The sequence below is a fragment of the Ahaetulla prasina genome, chromosome 2, assembly GCF_028640845.1.
Source record: "Ahaetulla prasina isolate Xishuangbanna chromosome 2, ASM2864084v1, whole genome shotgun sequence".
NCBI lineage: Eukaryota > Metazoa > Chordata > Lepidosauria > Squamata > Colubridae > Ahaetulla > Ahaetulla prasina.
This window is the reverse complement of record NC_080540.1, coordinates 293,090,548-293,114,104: the sequence shown is the minus strand read 5'-3', so window position 1 is coordinate 293,114,104 and position 23,557 is coordinate 293,090,548. Positions and strand designations below refer to the sequence as shown.

The 23,557-nt window shown below is 46.5% G+C and overlaps 1 protein-coding gene across 1 annotated transcript in view; it reads right to left on the bottom strand.

The window, feature by feature from the left end:
- EPG5 (ectopic P-granules 5 autophagy tethering factor) overlaps window positions 1-23,557 on the bottom strand; it is a 163,142-nt gene that overhangs the window by 32,991 nt on the left and 106,594 nt on the right. The window contains exons 25-34 of the mRNA XM_058171212.1: window positions 23,133-23,277; window positions 21,643-21,814; window positions 17,389-17,551; window positions 15,588-15,730; window positions 12,131-12,287; window positions 9,388-9,582; window positions 6,838-7,051; window positions 5,059-5,219; window positions 1,941-2,148; window positions 796-871 (exon numbers count right to left, since the gene is read on the bottom strand). Of these exons, the coding sequence (XP_058027195.1) occupies window positions 796-871; window positions 1,941-2,148; window positions 5,059-5,219; window positions 6,838-7,051; window positions 9,388-9,582; window positions 12,131-12,287; window positions 15,588-15,730; window positions 17,389-17,551; window positions 21,643-21,814; window positions 23,133-23,277 (1,634 nt within the window). The remainder of the gene's footprint in view (window positions 1-795; window positions 872-1,940; window positions 2,149-5,058; window positions 5,220-6,837; window positions 7,052-9,387; window positions 9,583-12,130; window positions 12,288-15,587; window positions 15,731-17,388; window positions 17,552-21,642; window positions 21,815-23,132; window positions 23,278-23,557) is intronic.

Genomic DNA, 23,557 nt, shown 5'->3' with positions numbered 1-23,557 from the left:
AAGAGAGGGAGAGGAGAGGAGAGGAGAGGAGAGGGAGGAAAGAAGGAAGGGAAAAGAGGAGAGGGAGAGGCAGGAGAGGGGAGAGGGGAGAGAGAGAATAGAGGGGAGAGGGAAGGAGAGGAGAGGTGACAGGAGAGAGAGAGAAGAGGAAGGAAGGGAAGGGAAAAGAAGAGAGGGAAGAGGAGAGTAAAGGGGAGGAGAGAGGAGAGGGAGAGAGAGAGAGGGAGGGAGAGAGAGAGAGGAAGGAGGGGAGAGAGGAGAGGTGACAGGACAGAGAGAGAAGAGGAAAGAAGGAAGGGAAAAGAAGAGAGGGAGAGGAGAGAGAGAGAGGAGAGGGAGAGAAGAGGAGAGAGAGAAGAGAGGGAGAGAGAGAGGAGAGGTGACAGGCAAGAGAGACGAGAGGAGAGAGGAGGAGAGGAGAGAGGAGAGGTGACAGGCAAGAGAGACGAGAGGAGAGAAGGGCAGGAGAGGGAGGGAGAGAGAGAGAAGAGAGAGGAGAGAGGACAGGAGAGAGGGAGGGAGGGAGAGGGAAGGGAGGGAGAGGGAAGGGAGAAGAGGAGAGGAGAGAGAGAAGAGAGGAGAGGAGAGAGGGGAGGGGAGAGGAGAGAGAAGGGAAGGGAAGGGAAAAGAGGAGAGAGAGAGAGAAGAAGAGAGGAGGGGAGGGGAGGGGAGGGAAGGAGAGGAGAACCAAAAACACGTGCTTAAAATTTCCAAGGTGTCCACCATCCCCCAAATAGGTGGAGAGCCCAGGTCAATTCTCTTTTTGTTAACCTCCTAAAACAGCTTCCCACTTACCTCGTGTCTTCCTCCTCTAAAACCTCAAGCCATGGCTTGAAGAGTTGAATGGTAGTTAAAAACAGAGAATGCAAAGCTGAAAAGGAGAGAGAGAGAGAGAGACTTCTAGTGAATTGCTTCCAATTTACACATCTCCAACTTTTTTAAGGAATTCCAAAGTGGCAGCGCAAGAAGATGGAAATTGTCCTTAGCTTTCTGTGTTTCCCACTCAGCCAAAATAAATGTGCCTTCCTTTCACGAGAGTAAACGTGAGTTGAGACAAGACAAATTCCTTGTGTGTCCAATCACACTTGGCCAATAAAATTCTATTCTATTCTATTCTATTCTATTCTATTCTATTCTATTCTATTGCAGTGGTGGTATTCAGCCAGTTTGATCCAGTTTGGGCGAACCGGCAGCGGCAGCTGCGGAAGGCTCTGCCCAGGATGACCGACAGGGCAAGCAGTGGAAATGAGGAGAGACAGAGTTCAGGTGATGAACAAGGACCGTCCCCTCCTGATCCCCGAGCACGGAGAGTGGAGAGAAGGCGGGAACAGCGCAGGCCAACCTGACGACTCAGGAGGAAAGCACCCCGGCCTTCTTCATAAGGCACAGCTGGGGACTGAGATTTAAGGAGATGCTGTGAGGAGGAGCATTTGTCGGGAACAATGCTGAATTTGTAGAGTTCTGTGTGCCGCTGCAGACATCTGGAGTTTGCAGGACTGCATTGCTTCTTCCTTGCTTCATGGACTCAGCGCCTTGTTCCTGACTTCATGGACTCCTTGTTTGTTCCTTGCTTTGTGGACTCATTTCCCTGTTCCTTTGCTTTGCTGGACTGGTGTGTGTGTGCGCGCGCGCTTTGCTCTGGGACTTGCCAAGAACGTGGGACCGTTTGGGGGGAAATTTGGGAGCATTAAGGGGGAGTTTGAACCCTCAGCTGGCTGTGTGGCTTTCATGCCTTATCCCGGCCCTGCCCATCCTCACCAAGCCCTGCCCATCCTCACCAAGCGAGATGGGCAGCATATAAATTTAATAAACAGACAAACAAAAAGAAACAGACACACAATAAATCTGGAACCCTAAGTTTTGGCAGGTTCTTGGCCAGGTTCACTTGGTATGAGATTCAATAAAGTGTGACAAAAATGATCATCACCAAACTTCGTTACCTTCAAATACCCTGTTGCTGCCTACGGGCTCCCGCGATAAACTCTCCATTCTCGAGTCAATTAGACGGTGGATCAGATACTGCATGAGACGTCGGACATGAGCGATGTAAGGGGCCCACTTGGAAAATAATCCAAAGCTTTGATAGTCTTCAGAGGACAACCGGAGTTTGAGGAAGTAGTCGGAAAGCCACTCTATGGTTTCCGTGACCTGCGAAGAAAATAATGTGTCAGATCTCTAAAGTGATACTGCCATACAATTCAGGGGTGGGGGGAAAGACCCCTGAATGTATCCTCTTCCTATTTCTCAGGACTGCCATTACAACATCATCTTCGAACCTGTGGATTGGCTGACTCCACATCTGACCAGGGGAGGAGTTGCTAATGCCTTATTTCTAACTGTATTGCCTGAGGGGATTTAGAGTCTGCTTTGCCTTTGTTGTGCTATCACTTTCTACTCAATAAAAGAATCTTTTTGAAAAGCGCTGTTTCAAGAGTTCCACTTTCTTGAGCGGGAAGGAGAGGCAGGGCCTTACAGAAGGAACATTCAGGAAGAAATTAGCTGTAGGTTACGGCTCCAAATCCGTTCCCAACTCATTGGCGACTGACTGACATGGCTTATACAGGTAGTTTGCAACGTACAACAGTTCACTTAGTGACTTTTCAAAGTTATATTGTAAAATATATTGGTTCATGAAAATAAAGTAAATGTTCTAATATGTCAATATCTAGGCCAGTGGTCACCACTGGTGGTCTACAAGAAAATTTTGGTGGTCCGCAGAAACATTATTTGCATTTTTAATATTGCACTAAATACTATTTATCTTTAAAAAAAATTCATATTAGTGGTCCTCGGGATTTAAAATTATGAATTTAGTGGTCCCTGAGGTCCGAGAGGTTGGAGACTCCTGATCTAGGCCATTTATCCAATTAAGGGAGGTATTTGTTAATGGGAGAAAATATGTTTTTCCTCCTGTGTAAACCCTCAAATGTTAGCTAATTATTAGAGGTAGTCCTTAACTTACAGCTGTCCGTTTAGTGACTTTCAAAGTTACAACCGCACTGAAAAAGTGACCTCTGGCCATGTTTCACAGTTACGACCTTTCCAGCATACTCATGATCATGTGATCAAAATTCAGATGCTTGTCAATTGGTCCATATTTATGACAGTTGCTCTGTCCCAAGGTCATGTGATCCCCTTTTGTGACCTTCTGACAAGCAATGGGGAAGCTAGATTCATTTAAAAACCGTGTTACTAATTTTAGAACTGAAATGATTCACTTAACAACTGAGGCATGAAAGATCGTAAAATGGGGCAAAACTCACTTAACAAATGTCTCACTTAACAACAGAAATGCTGGGCTCAATTGTGGTCGTAACTCGAGGACTACCTATAAAGCAACGATGGGTAATTCTTTTGCAGTAAGCGCCAAAACCTTTTTAAAAACAGGTTTTTCGATACAGGTAATCCTTGACTTACAACCACAATTGACCCCAACGTTTCTGTTGCTAAGCGAGACAATTGTTAAGTGAGCTTTGCCCCATTTTACGACCTTTCTTGCCACAGTTGTTAAGTGAATCACTGCAGTTTTTAAGTAAGTCGCATGGTTGTTAAGTGAATCCGGCTTCCTCGTTAACTTTGCTTGTAAGAAGGTCGCAAAAGGGGATCGATCACATGACCCAAAGACACTGCGACCGTCATAAATATGAGTCAGCGCCCAAGCATCAGAATTTTGATCATGTGACCATAGGGAGGCTGCAATGCTCGTGTGAAAAACGGCCATAAGGGCCTTCTCTGTGGGGGCTCCCACCCTCTGGAACGAACTTCCCCCAGGTCTTCGCCAACTTCCTGACCTTCGAACCTTTCGCCGCAAGCTTAAGACACATCTGTTCATTTGCGCAGGACTGGACTAGAATTTTTAAATTTTAAATTTGGTTTTAATCAGGTTTCATTATTTTATTGGGGTTTTAACATTTGGCCGTATTTAATAAGTATTTTAAATTGTGGTTTTAACTTGTATTTATCTATGTGTATATTTTACTTGGCTGTAAACCATCCTGAGTCCCTCGGGAGATAGGGCGGTATAAAAATACGATAAATAAATAAAATAAATAAGTGCCGTTGTAACTTTGAACGGTCACTAAACAAACTCTTGTAAGTCGAGGAGTATCTGTAGTTGACTTATCATCTATTTTATAACTCCTGGCTGGAACTTTTACAACTTTATTTTTCCTGCTCTTTCCCTGTTTACTAATAAATTCCAGACAGTCTAAAGGGGGTGGGGTGTCAAATTCAAGGCACGCAGGCTGGGGTACTTAGATCTGGTCTGTGGGGCTGCTGTTCTGTCCTCCCTCGCCTCCGTCCGAGCGATGGCTTAATCAGCCGTCACTATCAGCTCTGGCAGCAGAAGAGCCAGGATCTGCCAAGAGCCTCCGTTATCTTCCACGATGCTGGTGAGTCACCTAGAAACAAACTTCAGCTCTTAATCAGTGGATTTGCCTGTTACAAAGAGACACAGCAGCTCTGGCTGCCTTTTATATCCTGCGGGGTGTGGCTCCATGACTCAGCACTTCCTAGGCTTGCCCCACCCTTGCTTCTGTTGTTCCCGCCTCTCCTGCCGACGAAACCTAGGGTCCAGCCAGGCCTGATTGCCATCAGCTGGATCTGCAGGCCTGGCCTGGGGGGGGGGAAGAGTCAGGGGACGGAGGCCTCGTTATCTCTTCCACCTGGCCCGTTTCTGGCTCCTGGAGCTGAGCCAGGCAAGCCGGTGCTCCCGAGGTAAGTCTTGATGGCCCTTCCCCCTCACTGTCCAAGTCACTTTCTGGCAGCAGGCCCGGCTCGGGGAGGTGCAGACACAACAGCCGCCCTGGAAACAGCAAAGGACCAACCCGCAGTCTTCCCAAGCTCCATTTTTGCTGGCAGAGCACTCAGGACCACAGGCAACCCCGACACAAGTGACATTGAGCTGGCCACATCCACTCTCGGCACACCCAGCCCTCCCCCCCCCCAAAGGGAAACACAACCCTGATGCGGCCATCAATGAAATCGAGTTTGACACTCCTGGTCTAAGGTGGTTCTTTAAAAGCATTATAACAGAACCAGTGCCCACGGATTGCTCACCTGTTCAGGCGATAAAATTGGCTCCACTGACGGCTGCATTGGGATGTTTGAGTTAGCCATCGATTTCTTACTGTTTTCTTTTGCTGCGGTGGATGTAGGGCAGCCCAGAGCTTTTAGAGATGCTTTCCAACAGTCAGGGCTCAGGAGCCGATCTGAAGAACCTGGGCAGAAAATTCAAACCAAAATTAAAGTTTTGCATGGATATTGAATTCAGTTCAATATACGGTAGTGGCCAAAATTGTGGAAACCGTTTGGGGAAAGTGTATTTTCTAAAACTAGCTAACAACACTTTTGTAAGTCAAGGACAGTGAACAGTCAGCTGCAACCACAGCTGACTGTTGGGGGCGAGTCATTGGCCCCAAGGGAAAGGGTGCGCAACTTGGGTGTTCTCCTGGATGGACGGCTGTCGTTTGAAGATCACTTGACGGCCGTCTACAGGAGAGCTTTTCACCAGGTTCGCCTGGTTCGCCAGTTGCGCCCCTTCCTTGACCGGGATGCCTTATGCACTGTCACTCATGCTCTTGTCACCTCTCGCTTGGATTATTGCAATGCTCTCTACATGGGGCTCCCCTTGAAGTGCACTCGGAGGCTTCAGTTAGTTCAGAATGCAGCTGCGCGGGTGATAGAGGGAGCCGCACGCGGCTCCCATGTAACACCACTCCTGCGCAGGCTGCACTGGCTGCCTGTGGTCTTTCGGGTGCACTTTAAGGTTTTGGTCACTACCTTTAAAGCGCTCCATGGCTTAGGGCCTGGGTACTTATGGGACCGCCTACTGTTACCTCATGCCTCCCACCGACCCGTACGCTCACACAGAGAGGGACTTCTCAGGGTGCCTTCCGCCAAGCAATGTCGGCTGGCGGCCCCCAGGGGAAGATCCTTCTCTGTGGGGGCTCCTACCCTCTGGAACGAATTTCCCCCTAGCCTGCGTCAATTGCCTGACCTTCGGACCTTCCGCCGCGAGCTGAAAATGTATTTATTTTTTCGAGCGGGACTGGCTTAAATCTTTAAATTTTTAAATTTTAAATATCAATTTTAACTGGGGTTGAATTAATTTATATGAATTTTAAGGGTTTTTAGGTTTAAACGTTTTAAATTTTGGCCAATTATATAATAAATTTTTTAATCTTTGTTTTAATTGTACACTGTTATTGTTTTATATTGGCTGTAAACCACCCTGAGTCCTTCGGGAGAAGGGCGGTATAAAAATCTAATATATAAATAAATAAATAAAACAGTGTTTCTCAACCTGTACAACTTTTAAGATGTATGGACTTCGATTCCCAGAATTCCCCAGCCACCCATGTGGGGACTTCGATTCCCAGAATTCCCCAGCCACCCATATGGGGACTTCAACTCCCAGAATTCCCCAGCCAGCCATGTGTGGACTTCAACTCCCAGAATTCCCCAGCCAGCCATGTGAGGACTTCGATTCCCAGAATTCCCCAGCCAGCCATGTGGGGACTTCGACTCCCAGAATTCCCCAGCCAGCCAAGTGGGGACTTCAACTCCCAGAATTCCCCAGTCAGCCATGTGGGGACTTCAATTCTCAGAATTCCCCAGCCAGCCATGTGTGGACTTCAACTCCCAGAATTCCCCAGCCAGCCATGTGGGGACTTCGATTCCCAGAATTCCCCAGCCAGCCATGTGGGGACTTCGACTCCCAGAATTCTCGAGCCAGCCATGTGGGGACTTCAACTCCCAGAATTCCCCAGCCAGCCATGTGTGGACTTCAATTCCCAGAATTCCCCAGCCAGCCCTAAAAGTTGAGGTGGTACTTACTTTGAAGAAGGAGCCTCAAAAAACTACTGTAGTGGTCAGGAAACTGATACTGGAGGAGGCAAACCCCGTGTTTGCAGAAGATGGAAAAAGGCATTAAGACATCCTTCTCAGGCTCAAAGCCACAGGTCTTGAGTCCCATGTGGATGGACTCCAAGAGCTGTCCACGTTCCGAAAGGCTGGGTTTTGAACTCTGCAACCATTCCAGGAGGTCAAACTGGTTTTTTTTTTAAAAAAAGAGGGTTGAGGTTGGGGCATAAATGGAGAGAGATGGGAGGGATGGGGAGAAAGAAGGGGGGCTGATTAATTCCAAAAGAAAGATGGCCAGTTACCGTGTTCCCCCGAAAATAAGACCCTGTCTTATATTTTTTTGACCCCCGAAATAAGTGTTTGGCCTTATTTTCGGGGAGGTCTTATTATTTTGGGACCCGTGGAGCAAGATGGGGCTCCTTTTACCGTCTTACCTGATTTCCAGCTCTGCATTTAAATATTTTTGGGGGAGGGCTTATTTTTTTGGGGGGGGGAGGCTTGTTTTAGTGCATGTGCTCAAAAGCCCTATTGGGCTTATTATCAGGGGAGGTCTTATTTTTGGGGAAACGGGGTAGAAATGGTCCACTTTGGGTCACAGAAATGATTATGGTCATGATAATTTGCCACAATTTTTATGAGGAACAGGTCATCCATTGACTGAATGGGCGGATAGACAGACAGATACAGACAGTAGATGGACAGATGGATAATAGATAAGACAAATGGATGGATAGTAAGGAAGATGGATGGATGGATGGATGGATGGATGGATGGATGGATGGATGGATGGATGGATGGATGGAAGATGGATGGATAGTAAGATAGAGAGAAAGAGATATCTGGATGGAGACAAACATAGATGGAAAGATGGATGATAGAGAAGACAAATGGATGGATAGTAAGATAGATGGATGGATGGATGGATGGATGGATGGATGGATGGATAGAAGATGGATGGATGGATGGATAGTAAGAGAGAGAGAAAGAGATGACTGGATGGAGACAGACAGACATAGATGGACAGATGGATGATAGATAAAGACGGATGGATGGATACACAGGCAGGCAGACAGGCAGACAGATGACGGAGAGAGAGAGAGAGATACATAAAAGGATGGATGGATGGATGGAGAGATAGACATATATCATCCATCCATCCATCCATCCTTTTATGTATCTCTCTCTCCATCCATCCATGCATCCTATATCTGTCTATCTCTCCTTCCATCCATCCTTTTATGTATCTCTCTTTCTCTCTCTCTCCATCCATCATCTGCCTGCCTGCCTGCAATTGTGGATGGATGGACGGAGAGATAGATATATAGGATGGATGGCAAGATGGATGGCTGTAGACAGACAGATATGAACAGAATGATGGATGAACAGACAGACAGATATGAAGATGAGCCATTAGAAATTAGCAACAGAGAGCCTAATAATGCTACAACAAAGGATCACTCCGCTGAGATATTGTTATGAAACCCACTCCATGAAAGCCTTGAGGCATAGCTGATAGTCACACAATTTGGGTTGTGGTTGGGTTGTTGGGTCGGGGGTTGGGGGTTTGGGTTGGGTTGGGTTGGGTTATGGTTGGGTTGTCGGGGTGGGGATTTGGGGTTTGGGTTTGGGTTGGGTTGTGGTTGTGGTTGGATTGTTGGGGTGGGGGGTTGGGGTTGGGGTTTGGGGTTGAGGGTTGGGGTTGGGTTGGGTTGGCTTTTGTGTGGACACTTCCATCCAGAGGGATTTGCTTCTGCCTGAACCCTGCTTGGCTCCCACAACTGAAGCAGAGTGTGAGCCTAGCTTTCTAAACATTACTGTTTGCTGCTTTCTGATCTGTTTGACAATTCTGATTTTTGAACCAAATATTGCATCGGTTCCGTTGACCTTTTTAATAATAAGATGAAGGGAAACTGCTTTGAGTCCATTTGAGAGAAAAGGCAAATTATTACCCTCACAGATGGGATTCAAAAATTTTAGCAACCGGTTCTCTGCCTTGTTGCTGGGTGGGCGTGGCCATGGTGGGCGTGGCCTACTCAGCTCCTGCACCACAGCAGGGGGGGGGCGTTTTTGCCCTCCACAAGCTCCAGAAGCTTTCCAAGCTTTTTTCGAGCCTCCGGGAGGGCAAAAATGGCCTCCTCCAAGCTCTGGAGACCCTCCGGAGGCCCGTTTCCAGACTTCTTAAAACTTCTGGGAGGCCTCTGTTTCGCTCTCCCAGAGCCTCCGCACGGGCGCTGCACTTACCTGGCATCCAAAACGGGCTGCAGGGAGACTCCTGGGAGGGGTGGGGTGGGCGGGGCCAGCCAGTCCTTGCAACTACCGGTTCGGCAAACCAGATATAAAATTAGCATCTGGTTCACCCGAATCGGTCCGAACCGGCTGAATCCTGACCCCTGATTACCTTCCTGGGAAGCACGAAACCCTTAAAATCCAGGCATTGCTTTCAAGGAGTGGGGGTGGGGGGTGAGACTCCCAGATCAATTGTTCAGACATCAAAGCCACATGGCAAACCCGCCCCCCTCTTGCCTTCGTCAGAAGCATGAAAATGACATCGCTGTTGTCGTCACCCAGGAAAGCCACAACTTTCGAGTACAAGTTGACAAATTCCTCCGGAGAGGCCACAGGAGTGAAATAAGGGGAGAGTAGTGTGCAAAGTCTCCGGTTCTTCAGAATGGTTTGTAGAACCCGCTGACATTCAGACTTGGTCCCGGCAATAAACACCTGGAACGAGAGGCTTCGTTCACACAACATTCAACGCTGCCGGGTCTCTGCAGGATGCCGAGTCCCTCAAAAGTGTGCCAGAAGCAGCAACACAGATGATAAAAGGATCTGAAGGCCATACCTCAATTTATGACCACAATGTTTGCCGTTTAATGACCCCGTAATCCCTTGCAGGGTGGAGTCTAGGCAGCTGAATGGAGCTGTGTGTTTACTGGCCAGATGCCCTTCCTGTCACCAATGCAGAGTTATATTCAGCAGATATATTCTCATCGTGCCCAGAGAGAGAAATATCTGCCTCTACCTAGGATCGAACTCACAGCCTCCTGATTGTGAGGCGAGAGCTCCACCTCTAGGCCACCGCACTACTCAATTTATGACCACAATGGAACCCCAAAATTTCTGTTGCTAAGCAAGACAGTTATTCAGTGAAATTTGCCACATGTTACGACCTTTCTTGCCACAGTTGTTAAGTGAATCACTGCAGTTGCTAACTTAATCACACGGTTATTAAGTGAATCCCGCTTCCCCGTGGACTTTGCTTGCCTGGAGGTCACAAAAGGGGATCATGTGACCCTGTGACACTGCGACCGTCGTAAATATGAGTCAGTTGCCAAGAGTCTGAATTTTGATTGTGTGACTATGGGATGCTGCAAACGGACATAAGAGTGAAAAATGGCCATAGGTCAGTTTTTTCAGTGCCGCTTTAACGTCGAATGGTTGCTAAATGAATTGTTGTAAGTCAAGTTAAAATGCAGTATTGCAGGCTCAGTCTGCCCATAGCCAGAGTTCGATCCTGACAGGACTCAAGATTGACTCAACGCAGTAGAAGAAGGTAGAAGAGGGAAGAGTGTTAAAAAGGGGGGTGGTGACTGGACAAGCCCGACTAATTGTATATAAGTGTACATTGGATGAGCTGTTTGACATGATTGTAAAAATAAAACCTTTTTTATGAAAAAAAAAAAGATTGACTCAGCCTTCTAGCCTTCCGAGGTCAGTAAAATGGGGACCCAGATTGCCGGGGGCAAATAGGCTGACTCCGTAAACCGCTTAGAGAGGGCTGTAAAAGCACTACAGAGCAACATATACGTCTAACTACTATTGCTATCCTTCCTTTCTTCCTTTTTTCCTTCCTTCCTCCCTCCCTCCCTCCCTTCCTGGAGGCACAGCGGTTAAAATGCAGCATTGCAGGCTAACTCACTGCTCACTATCAGGAGTTCGATCTTGATGGGCTCAAGGTTGACTCAGCCTTCCATCCTTCTGAGGTCAGTAAAATGAGGACCCAGATTAGTGGAGGCAATAGGCTGACTCTGTATACTGCTTAGAGAGGACTGTAAAAGCACTGTGAAGCGATATATAAATCTAAGTACTATTGCTATTATTCCTCCCTCCCTCCCGCCCTCCCTCTTTCAATTTTACCAATAAGGCAACTTTAAAAATTATCTACATAGCTTATTTATTTAGTATCAAACATATCTTATTTCCCATTGTTAGAAAATAAACAATGAAAATGAATGGTTTCATTGTTGAAACCCACCCCTCCTAGTAAAATGAAATATTTTAGGATATACTAAAGGCATACTGAATACTAAAGGCAGAATATTTTCCCCTAAAAGAGAGGCAGAAATTTATCCCTACTACCACCTTTGTCAATGGGCCATTAAGGCTTCAGCATCCCATTTGCAACACAAAGGACCCAACTAGCAACAAAAACTCCCCACATGGCACCTGGGGAGATTACATCAGCCAGCAAGACTAGCTATGACCTCTGACAGCAACCAATCAGGATACTCTTCCTGTGCCCCAGAAAGTTCAAAGCCAGAGAGGGTATAAAACCCAGGGACTCTCAGCATCTCGACCCTTATTCTGCTCAGGAATTCAAACCGTGTGATCCTGTCCACCATTAAACCATCTTTCCTAGCAGTCTCCATGTTGCCAGTGTCTTTTTCCCCCACTTGGAACTGAACCCAGAAGGATATTTCTTCCAACACCACCTATCTGTAACAAGCTCTCCATGGCCTATTAAAATATTGTATTTTTTGGAGTATAAGACACACTTTTTTTCCCCCAAAAAAGGTGAAAATCTGGGTGCATCTAATACTCCAAATGTAGCCCCGCCCAGCTTCTCAAACGGAGGTTTCAGAGGCTGAAAAAAGCATCAGAAATGAAGCTTAGAAAAAAATCCCCAAATGGAGCTTCAGAAAAAAAGCCCCAAACGGAGCTTCAGAGGCTTATTTTCTGAAGTTCTGTTTTGGAGGCTTTCAGAGGCAGAAAAAAAAAAGCAAAATAAAGCAAGGCACAGAGCTTACAACCAAGGAACCTGTTGCTAAAATTCACCTCTGGGAACAGCTGATTGGGGGTATTCCGGGAGGCCGATCCACCTGCCAATCAGTTTTTTGCTTATTTTCCTCCCCAAAAACTAAGGAGCGTCTTATACTCCGGTACGTCTTATACTTCGAAAAATGTGGTAATTCATCACAGAATTCTAAATGGGCGTCAACAGATAACTCGGTTTTATCGGTGTGAGAGAATCCTACCTCAGATGACTCACCTGGCCAAGGACCTCGATACAGGAAGTGAAGAACTGTCTGGATGGGGGATGACGCTGTGTTTCATCGCACACGTATTCCACCACTGCAAAGAACAGGCTAATGCCAATTCGTTGAATCCTTGGTGTCGGCTGAAGCTTATAGATATTTATTAAATCTCTGGTGGCAGGGAGAAAAATCGAGATTTAAAAAACACGTAAGCAAAGGATGGAGAACCGTAATATTATTCAGGGTTTGGACTAGCACCATAAATAAAATTATGCCGTCAAGTTGTTGAGACTCTAGAAAGAGTGCAGAGAAGAGCAACAAAGATGATTAGGGGACTGGAGGCTAAAACATATGAAGAACGGTTGCAGGAACTGGGCATGGCTAGTTTAATTAAAAGAAGGACTAGGGGAGACATGATAGCAATCTTCCAATATCTCAGGGGCTGCCACAAAGAAGAGGGAGTCAAACTATTCTCCAAAGCACCTGAGGGAAGAACAAGAAGCAATGGGTGGAAACTAATCAAGGAGAGAAGAAACCTAGAACTAAGGAGAAATTTCCTGACAGTCAGAATAATTAATGAGTGGAACAACTTGCCTGCAAAAGTTGTGAATGCTCCAACACTGGAAGTTTTTAAGAAGATGTTGGATAACCATTTGTTTGAAGTGGTGTAAGGTTTCCTGCCTAGGCAGGGGGTTGGACTAGAAGACCCCCAAGGTCCCTTCCAACTCTGTTATTATTATTATTATTATTAAGTGGTAAGATTTAGCATCTACTTCAGATTTACGATACAACCGGCCTCCTAGCAAACCAGGAGTTCACTTAACGACCGCTGTGTTTGCTTAACATACCACAGCAGCCACCTTACCACAAAAAAAGGTTGCAAACTCAGATGAATCACATGGGCACCCATGATGGATAAGCTCCCTTACAGTCATAAATTGAGGACTGCCTGCAAATTATTGCCATAATCAAAACCCTGAGAGCTTGAATGGGCTTTCACAAAATGAATGGATAATGAAGTTCAGCTAAGGAGAATTTTCTTGACCGGTAGAACAATGAATCGATGGAACATGTTGCCTCCAGAAGTTGTGGTTGCTCCGTCGCTGGAGGTTTTTAAGAAGAGATTGGACAACCATTTGTCTCAAATGGTATAGGTTTCCTGCTTGAAAAATGGTGTCTTGTGGTTGGACTAGAGCAGGGGTGTCCAAACTTGGTCCCTTTAAGACTTTTGGACTTCAACTCCCAGAGTCCCTCAGCCAGCAAAGCTGGCTGAGGAACTCTGGGAGTTGAAGTCCAAAAGTCTTAAAGGGACCAAGTTTGGACACCCCTGGACTAGAGGATGCACAAGACACCATATTAAATATTGGATGTTTCTGAGAAATTGGGACCGAACTTTTGCAAACTCTGGTTTCCATTGTCTATGGAGACTCTCAGTCATCCAGGTCATGGTTGTCCCAAAGCTATTTTTTTCAAGAGGCAGCCGGACTTCTTGGTTTTTCTTTCAAGGTGTTTCACTTCTCATCCAAGAAGCTTCTTCAGCTCTGACTGGATGGTGGGGAATGGAAGGATTTATACTCCTTGCGGACAGCTGGTCATTTGCATCCTTTTAGAGAGTCGTTGAGGCCACTTGGGAGTTTACCTGTGTCCTCGGCGTCACCCGAATAGCACAAATGGTTGTGGAACCTTCTTGGAACTGCTGAAAGGAATATGTTGTAGCCTGGAGATAAATGATGTTGCATCTCACTCTCTTCTCTGTTGACCCTAACCCTAACCCTAATCTCCAAGTGGCCTCAACGACCCTTTAAAAGAATGCAAATGACCAGCTGTCTGCAAGGAATATAAATCCTTCCATTGCCCACCAAGAGATAAAGAAGCTTCTTGGATGAGAAGTGAATTGTTTTCAAAGGAAAAAACAAGAAAGTCCAGTTGCCTCTTTTTTTTTTTTTAATTCAAAAAGTTTTACAAAATTTTCCCCCCTTCCCCCCCTCTCCCCCTCCCTTCACAACCCCCTCCCCCCCCCGACTTCCCAGAATGAGCACAAGGTATAGTTAAAAATAAAACAAACATATGCTAAAAAATTTTCATCCCAACTTAATTATACCCCTACAATCATCAATTCCTAACTTCCCCCGAAAACAATCAAAAATAATACATCATAATCATTCAAAAACAGTCTGATAACTCTTAGTCTGATATCTACGTTGAATATAGTCAATCCATTTTTTCCATTCCTTTAAGTATCTTTCTTGCGTATTGTCTTTCAAAAAGGCTGATCTCTTCGCCATCTCAGCCAAATTGGCAACCTTCAATATCCATTCTTCTATTGTAGGTACTTCTTTTTTCTTCCAGTATTGTCCTATTAGTAATCTTGCTGCTGTTATTAGATTTAAAATCAATTTAGTCTCAATTACTGTACAATCCGTAATAATTCCCAACAAAAAAAATTGCGGCAGGAACTTTATCTTCTTTTTCAAAACATTTTGTACAGTTGCCTCTTGAAAAAAGCACTTTGGGCACCTGGTTTCTAAGAGCCGAGGTGGCGCAGTGCTTAGAGTGCAGGACTGCAGGGAATTCCTGGCTGTGGGAAGACTTAGCCTGCAATACTGCATTCTAAACACTGTGCCACCATGGCACATGATCTTGATACTATCCCTCTATTGATGCAGCCTAGAATTGCTTTTTTGGCAGCTGCAGCACAATGCTGGCTCATACTTAAGTGATTGTCCACTAGGACTCCAAGATCCCTCTCGCAGTTACTGCTGTTGAGGCCAAGTATCATCTGTTATGTTCATTACATTTCTTTCCTCCTTGTTGCCAAGCGTAGGAAGTTCCTCCCCCTCTTCCCAGATTAAAATATTATTTATTCTTACGAGCCACGGTGGTACAGTGGTTAGAGTGCAGTACTGCAGGCTACTTCTGCTGACTGCTGGATGCCTGCAATTTGGCAGTTCGAATCTCACCAGGCTCAAGGTTGAACTCAGCCTTCCATCCTTCCAAGGTGGGTGAAATGAGGACCCAGATTGTTGGGGGCAACAGGCTGACTCTGTAAACCGCTTAGAGAGGGTTGTAAAAGCACTGCGAAGCGGTATATAATAATAATAATAACAACAGAGTTGGAAAGGACCTTGGAGGTCTTCTAGTCCAACCCCCTGCCCAGGCAGGAAACCCTACACCATTTCAGACAAATAGTTATCCAACATTTTCTTTAAAACTCCCAGTGTTGGAGCATTCACAACTTCTGGAGGTAAGTTGTTCCACTGATTAATTGTTCTAACTGTCAGGAAATTTCTCCTTCGTCCTAGGTTGCTTCTCTCCTTGATTAGTTTCCATCCATTGCTTCTTGTTCTACCCTCAGGTGCTTTGGAGAATAGATTGACTTAGATATAAGCCTAAGTGGTATAGCTGTTCCTCAGGATCAGAAACACACGCAAGACAAGGTTTTGGGGGCAGAGAGGAAACCACACAACTCACGTTATGAAGTTCTCCACGTAGACCGCGGCTCCTACGACAGTCAGCGGAGGCATCTGAGCAGCTTCTGCCTGCAGGTGCTTCGTTTCTTTCTCCAAAATGTGCAGTTGCTGGCTGACGGCTTCATTTTTGTGTTTGCCCTCGAACTAAAAATGGAGAGAATACGTTGTTTGCACTCGACTAATAAATTAACTCAGTATTAGAACACTCCAATAAATCAACTGCAGTTATGATGTTAGATTTGCAACAGCTACCCCGCCAACATTCATTTCTGATTGTAGAGGCAAAAAAGGGAATTAGAACAGAATTTCCTTTGGGAAGTGAGGAATTACAGGGAGTCCGACTTACAACAGTTTGTTTAGTGAGCGTTCAAAGTTACAACGGTGCTGAAAAATGTGACTTAAGACCGTTTTTCAGAGTTACAACCATTGCAGGCATCCCCCGTGGTCACATGATCAAAATTCAGATGCTTGGCAACTGACTCATCTTTATGATGGTTTCAGATCATATGAACACCCTGTATGACCTTCTGTCAAACAATGTAAACGGGGAAGCCAGATTGTTGCGTTTGCGCCCCCCGAGCCGGGCCTCCTGCCAGAAAGTGACTCGGAGCCGGCCCTGCTGCCAGAAAGTGACTTGGAGGGGAAAGGGCCGTCAGGACTTACCTCGGGAGCACCGGCTTCCCTGGCTCAGCTCCAGGAGCCAGAAGCAGGCCAGGTGAAAGAGATAACGAGGCCTCCATCCCCTGACTCTTTTCCCCCCCAGGCCACGCCTCCAGACCCAGCTGATGGCAATCAGGCCTGGCTGGACCCTAGTTTCGTAGGCAGGAGAGGAGGGAACAACAGAAGTAAGGGTGGAGCAGGCCTAGGAAGTGCTGAGTCATGGAGCCACACCCCACAGGATATAAAAGGCAGCGAGAGCTGGTGTGTCTCTTTGTAACAGGCAAATCCACTGATTTACTAGAGCTGAAGTTTGTGACTCACCAGCGTCATGGAAAATAACGAGGGCTCTTGGCAGACGCTGACTCTTTTGTCGCCAGAGCTGATAGTGCCGGCTAATTAAGCCATCATTCAGACAGGGGCGGAGGAGGACAGAACACAGATTCACTTAACAATCGTGTTGCTAACTTAACAATGCGGTGCTTCACATAACAACTGGGGCAAGCAAGGTGGTAAAATGGGACAAACGTCACGCAACGAACACTTAGTAACAGACATTTTAAGCTCAGCGATGATCCCAAGTAAAAGACTACCTGTATAAGTCAGGAAGCACAGTCCTTTCCATCACCAACCCTCTAGCCCATTTTGGCGAATCTTTTCGGCAAACAGGAGGGGGTGCGCGCCCTTCCAGTTTCCGGCTCGCAAAGACCCTGGCCAGTTGGGTCTTTGCGTGCGCATGCATGCTAGAAACTGGAAGACCAGGTGGCCGGTGCGTATACATGCGCCAGAAATCAGAAGATCATCTTCCCAGCGCGTACATGCACACTGGGCGGCTGATCTTCTGATTTCCAGTGCTCTCACGTGTGTGAAGACCAGCTGGCCAGCGCGGTGGAACCCGGAAGAGAAACAGGCGCCGGCTAACACGCCCAGAGAGATGGCTCTGCATGACATTTCCAACACATGTGCTGTAGGTTCACCATCACGGCTCTAGCCCAATGGTTGTAGAAACTCCAGGACCCCCTCCTCCCCATGCGAAAAAACCCAAAACCCTGTGAATAGGGTTTTGTGTGCCAGAATAGGCACACATTAGAGGGAGGGCAGGTTGATACCCTCAAAGAGAAAGAGGCGGGGACTTCTGTTCTAACCTGGATTGTGACATGAGCCGCTCCGTGGCAACTTTTACCAGATCCACCCCGACATTCCAGGTGAAGAGTAACCTGTTCTTCTCGGTTGGTATAAAGTTTTGGCAGAGTGTCCAGGATTTCGCTACTGAAAGCCACTTGCTGGGATTCCCGAAGTGCCGCCAGTCTAAAAGTTAACAACAACAACCATCCATGTAGTTGGAGAGACAAGGGCCCCATCATGGAAAATATTAGACCAGGTAAATGAAGGAGACGGAAGCAGGAGGTCTCTCTTTGAGAAATGTGGGATCGACAGTCTTTGGAACCATTGTATCTCCATTTGGATTTTGAAACCTGTGCTTGCGATCTGATTCAGTGGTGGGAACCTCCCAGTTTAACAACTGGTTTGGTGATAGTGCATGTGCTCAGTTTGAGGAAATCTTCACTTCCCCGTTTCTTCGGAGAAGAAACACAGCCGAAGCACAGCAATCTGCTCTGCCGCGCGAATCAGCTGAGAAGATAAAGATAGGAAAATAGCACGGGTGGGCCCATCTGATTGTTGCGGCAAACCGGTTTTCTCCCAGCTGATCGTCAGAGCTACCAATTTGTCCAAACCGGTTTGAACCAGCAGAATCCCACTCTGATCTGATTCAAAAGTGGCGCTTCAGAGATTGCCGCAGGGGTAAAATCTTACCGGTTCGGACTGGTTCAGGCGAACCGCTAGGAATTATGGGCATCAGTTCGCCGAACCGGTAGTAATTACCCCTCCTTGGCCCCACCCACGCCCAGCCGGTCGCCGGTCACCTCTTCCGGCCACTCGATATTCTACAGAATTCAATGTTAAATGTAGCAGAGGGAATGCTAACTTCCCCTCCCCATTTTCCTGCCATTCGTGTGAAGAAGTGGCTGGGATGGGAGGGGACGGTGAGGAGCCCCTCGATGTGAGTGATGTTGAGTTGGCCATGCCCACTCAGTCACATGACCTCCCCCCAACAAGCCACGCCCACAGAACCGGTAGGGGAATTTTTTTAATTTCACCTCTGGATTGCAGGCGTGTTGAATGCAGTTCCTGTCTAGATCTCATTAAATGCAGCCCTTTCTTTTTCTAGGATGATATGGCTGCCATCAAAAGCTTCTCACTGTAACATGGGCTCTATGATAAGGTAAAGGTAAAGGTTCCCCTCGCACTTACATGCTAGTCATTGCTGACTCTACGGGGTGGTGCTCATCTCCGTTTCAAAGCCGAAGAGCCAGCGCTGTCCGAAGACGTCTCCGTGGTCATGTGGCCGGCATGACTCAACGCCAAAGGCGCACGGAACGCTGTTACCTTCCCACCAAAGGTGGTCCCTATTTTTTCTACTTGCATTTTTATGTGCTTTTGAAACTGCTAGGTTGGCAGAAGCTGGGACAAGTAACGGGAGCTCACCCCATTACACAGCAGCACTAGGGATTTGAACTGCTGAGCTGCCGACCTTTCGATCGACAAGCTCAGCGTCTTAGCCCCTGAGCCATCGCATCTGTCTAATCATAAAACCTTTGCTGTCCAGTGGACTTCTCCGAGTCTGGCCTAGGGCAGTTCTAAAATTAAATCATTGCTGCGAGCCCCCATTTTTTTAATAAATACGGTTCTTGCCAAACATGGATTTTTGTTTCTTTATAAGGGATGTTTCTTCTTTTCAAAAGGGCCTCTGGTGGCTCAACAGACAAATGCAGTCTGTTACTAACAGCAGCTGCTTGCAATTACTGCAGGTTCAAGTCCCACCAGGCCCAAGGTTGACTCAGCCTTCCATCCTTTATAAGGTAGGTAAAATGAAGACCCAGATTGTTGGGGGCAATAAAAGTTGACTTTGTATATAATATACAAATGGATGAAGACTATTGCTTGACATAGTGTAAGCCGCCCTGAGTCTTCGGAGAAGGGCGGGATATAAATGCAAAAAAAAAAAAAAAAAGAGAGAGACATTTTTTTAAGAAGTGAGGTAGGGGAAGGAATTCCTGAGCGCTTCACAGAGTCTCACTTTATCTAAACTTGGTCAAAAGGTGAAGACAATGTCACATAGTAACAGGGGTAACAGTGTTACAGAGATGGAAGGGACCTTTTTTTTTTTTTTTTTTTTACATTTATATCCCGCCCTTCTCCGAAGACTCAGGGCGGCTTACAGTGTATAAGGCAATAGTCTCATTCTATTTGTATATTTTTACAAAGTCAACTTATTGCCCCCCCAACAATCTGGGTCCTCATTTTACCTACCTTATAAAGGATGGAAGACATCAACCTGCTAGCTCGAACCTGCAGTAATTGCAGGCTATTGTGTTCTTAATAACAGGCTTTACCAGCGTGAGCTAAACCGGCCCAAGGAGACCTCCTCCTCACCTTGGAGGTCTTCTAGTCCAGACCTTCCACCATTCCAGACAAGTGGCTGTCCGGTCTCTTCTGAAAAACCTCCACAGTTGGAGCACCCACAACCTCTAGAGCAGTGGTGAAATCCAATTTTTTTTTTACTACCGGTTCTGTGGGCGTGGCTTGGCTTGGTGGGCGTGGCAGGGGAAGGATACTACAAAATCCCCATTCCCTCCCCACTCCTGAGGGAAGGATTATTACAAAATCTCCATTCCCACCCCACTCTGGGGCCAGTCAGAGGTGGTATTTGCCAGTTCTCCGAACTACTCAAAATTTCCGCTACCGGTTCTCCAGAACCTGTCAGAACCTGCTGGATTTCACCCCTGCTCTAGAGGCAAAAGAACAATTAATCAGTGGGATAACTTGCCTCCAGAGGTTGTGGGTGCTCCATCACTGGACGTTTTTAAGAAGATATCGGACAACCATTTGTCTGGAATAGTATAGGAGGGGAAGATTGGACTAGAAGACCTCCAAGGTCTCTTTCAGCCGTATTATAATGTTATTCTGTTAATCCAGTCCACTGATTAATTGTTCTTACTGTCAGGATATTTCTCCTTATAGGTTGACTCTCTTTTTAATTTCATCCATTAGTTCTTCTCCTAGAGGAGAAGACTAGGTCGACACCCACCCACCCCCAATTGGTCAGGAATCTTCTGGGTGATGAAGTAAACAAAACAAGTATTTTTCAGGGTATAAGATGCACTTTTTCCCCACCTAAAAGGGGGTGAAAATTTAGGTGCATCTTATACACTGAATGTAGCCCTGCCCACCCACTGGCCCCCACCCTTTGGCCTCTGCCTCCCAGCAATTTACCTCCTTGAAGCAAGCAGCAAGAAGAAACAGCCCATTTCAGCTTCAGCACAGCCTAATTAACACAAATTGATTGTCCCTTGGATCTGCCTCCAGATTCTCAGCTGTTTCAGGCTGCAGGGATTGCCAATGCCTATTGCGGCCTCTGCTGCTTGCTGCAAGGAGGTAAATTGCTGGGATTTTTTTTTTCTTGAGCTGATCAAGCTATGCTGAAAACCAAAATGAAAGTAAAGCAGGCGGTTTGCTGCAACGAGGCAAGGTTTAATGAAAAGAAGGACTAGGGGAGACATGATAGCAGTGTTCCAATATCTCAGGGACTGTCACAAAGGAGGGAGTCAAACGATTCTCCAAAGCACCTGAGGGTAGAACAAGAAACAATGGCTGGAAACTAATCAAGGAGAGAAGCAAACTAGAACTAAGGAGAAATTTCCTGACAGTTAGAACAATTAATCAGTGGAACAACTTGCCTCCAGAAGTTGTGAATGCACCAACACTGGACATTTTTAAGAAAGTGTTGGATAACCATTGGTCTGAAATGTTGTAGGGTTTCTTGCCTGGGCAGGGGGTTGGACTAGAAGGCCTCCAAGGTCCCTTCCAACTCTGTTGTTGTTGTTGTTGTTGTTGTTGTTGTTGTTGTTATTATTATTATTATTATTATAAGATTGCTGGGAGGCAGAGTCAGAGGCAGATTTCTTTTTCTTGTTTTCCTCACCAAAAAAGGTAGGTGCGTCTTATAATCCGGAGCGTCTTATACTCCGAAAAATACAGTAAATATGAGCATGAAAGTGTGTCCAGGGCTCCCTCTGATTTTGAGGGCCCCCGTCTTTATTCAGCTGAATAAACGCATATAGCTTATCGAGGCAAATACCGGGACTCTATTTCTATCTGAGCCACACCAAAGACCGCCAAAACACTCCTCCTTCTTTTGTGACAACCCCTCAAATATTGGAAGATTGCTGTCAAATCACCCTTCATCCGGTTGGATGTACTTAAAGGACACCATAGCTAAACACAGTTCAGAAGAGAGAAAACCAAACGCCGCAAAAGAGAAAAAGAGAAGTTCTTACTTAGCATGCTGTTGAAAGACCCTGAGGTTAGTGCAAGTCAATTCTTTGGCTTCGTGCTGGTTTACCAAGCTAGCAGGAGAAATGACAGGCACAGGAGCTTTCATTGGCTGAAGAGACAGAAGGGGCTGGGGCGCATCGTACTTCTTCAAGCTGCTGATAATCCTCTCCTTAGCTGGGAAAAAAAAAAGGAAAAGATGCAAAGCATTAACCACCAATTCTTGCTTTCCAGATGACAGATATATTTGTGAAGCGTTTGTGTTCTGTCCCCTCCACCTCACCCAAGAAAACACACGTGTTGAAGAACGTCTGCCAGTAATTTATTTACAAGTTGGCCTGGTTTCCTATGGCAGAGGAAAGTCCTGGCAGCGATTCCCCACGTGCCTGCCAAGTTCTTATCAAGAGCCAGTGTGTTGCTCCCGGAGCAACCGGGAGACTAAAGATTGGTCAGAGTTACTCACGAAAATCCAAGCCTTAAATCCAAAAACTTGTCTGAAGCTCACACAATGCAATTTTTGTCCATCACAGGGGCTATGGAGGAACTCCACCTGCTTTTATCCCCTGTGGGCCTGCCACACCTCTTCCTCTGCTGCACATGCCTCTCTTGCCAACAGTGCCTAGGGTCTATCCAGGCTTGATCCTCCTTGTCCTCTATCTGTGGAGGTTCTGACACGCCTTCTTCCTGGCCTTCTGCCGGCACTTGAGGCGTTGCCAGGAAGGAGGGACCTGGAGAGGGAGGCCTTGTCGGCTCCTCTCCCTCTTCCTCACTCTCCAAGTCTGAGTCCTCCATGAGGACAGGCTCGGGAGCGGGAGTCACAACAGTTTGTCTTTCAGGTGGCCGAGCATCTTAATAACCTGCAACCAACAATAATCTGGAATGTCTATGGAGATTCTCAGTTATTGAGGTCAGGGTTGAGTCCACATTCAACCATGTTCACATTCTGGATAGAGAGGACCACTGGTTTGAAAGAAGGGTCAAAGAGGCCCTCTACATTAACTACACTACTTACCAGAGCATGCAAAACATTTGCTAAACCAATTCTCGAATACAGCTCGTCTCTCTGGAACCCGCACTGCATATTGGACATTAATACAATTGAACGTGTCCAGAAATATTTCACAAGAAGAGTCCTCCGCTCACAACAAGATACCTTATGCCACCAGACTTGAAATTTTGGGCTTAGAAAATTTAGAACACCGCCACCTTCGATATGACCTTCGTGTAGCTCATAAAATCATCTGCTACAATGCCCTACCTGTCAATGACTACTTCAGTTCAACCAAAACAATACAAGAGCACGCAATAGATAAAAACTTAAAGTGAATAGCTCCAAACTCGATTGCAGAAAATACGACTTCAGCAACAGAGAGGTCAATGCCTGGAATGCACTACCTGACTCTGTGGTTTCTTCCCCAAACCCCCAAAACTTCGCCAAAAGTGAGTTGGGCAGCCAAATAAATTTTATGGATGGATGGATGGATGAAAGAAATACCTAACAAAGGATCCGTGAAGTCTGTCTGCACTGGAGAAGCACTGGAGGCAGGAAGGGGTCCCACTCTGACTCGGAACCAGAGGTCTAAGGCTTCCTGGAATTCACGCTGAATCTGCTGAACGTTGACAAATTCCATCCAGAGATCCTTCAAACCAGAGGCAGGGAAGACACAGCAAGAAACAGCAGTAAGGAAGACCAGAAATTTTTACTGCCAGTAAGATCGATTAAAGCACTCACCTTTCATTTAACACACACACACACACACACACACACACACACACACACACACACACACATTGGGGTGGCTGCCAAGGAGCATGGTTGCCAAGTGCAATGGAAGCTTTGTGTTGTGCCTCGTCCTCCCTCCTCTCCTCAGCAGGGCCCCTCCCGTCTCCACCCGGGCCTGTTATCAGACTCCGAGTCTG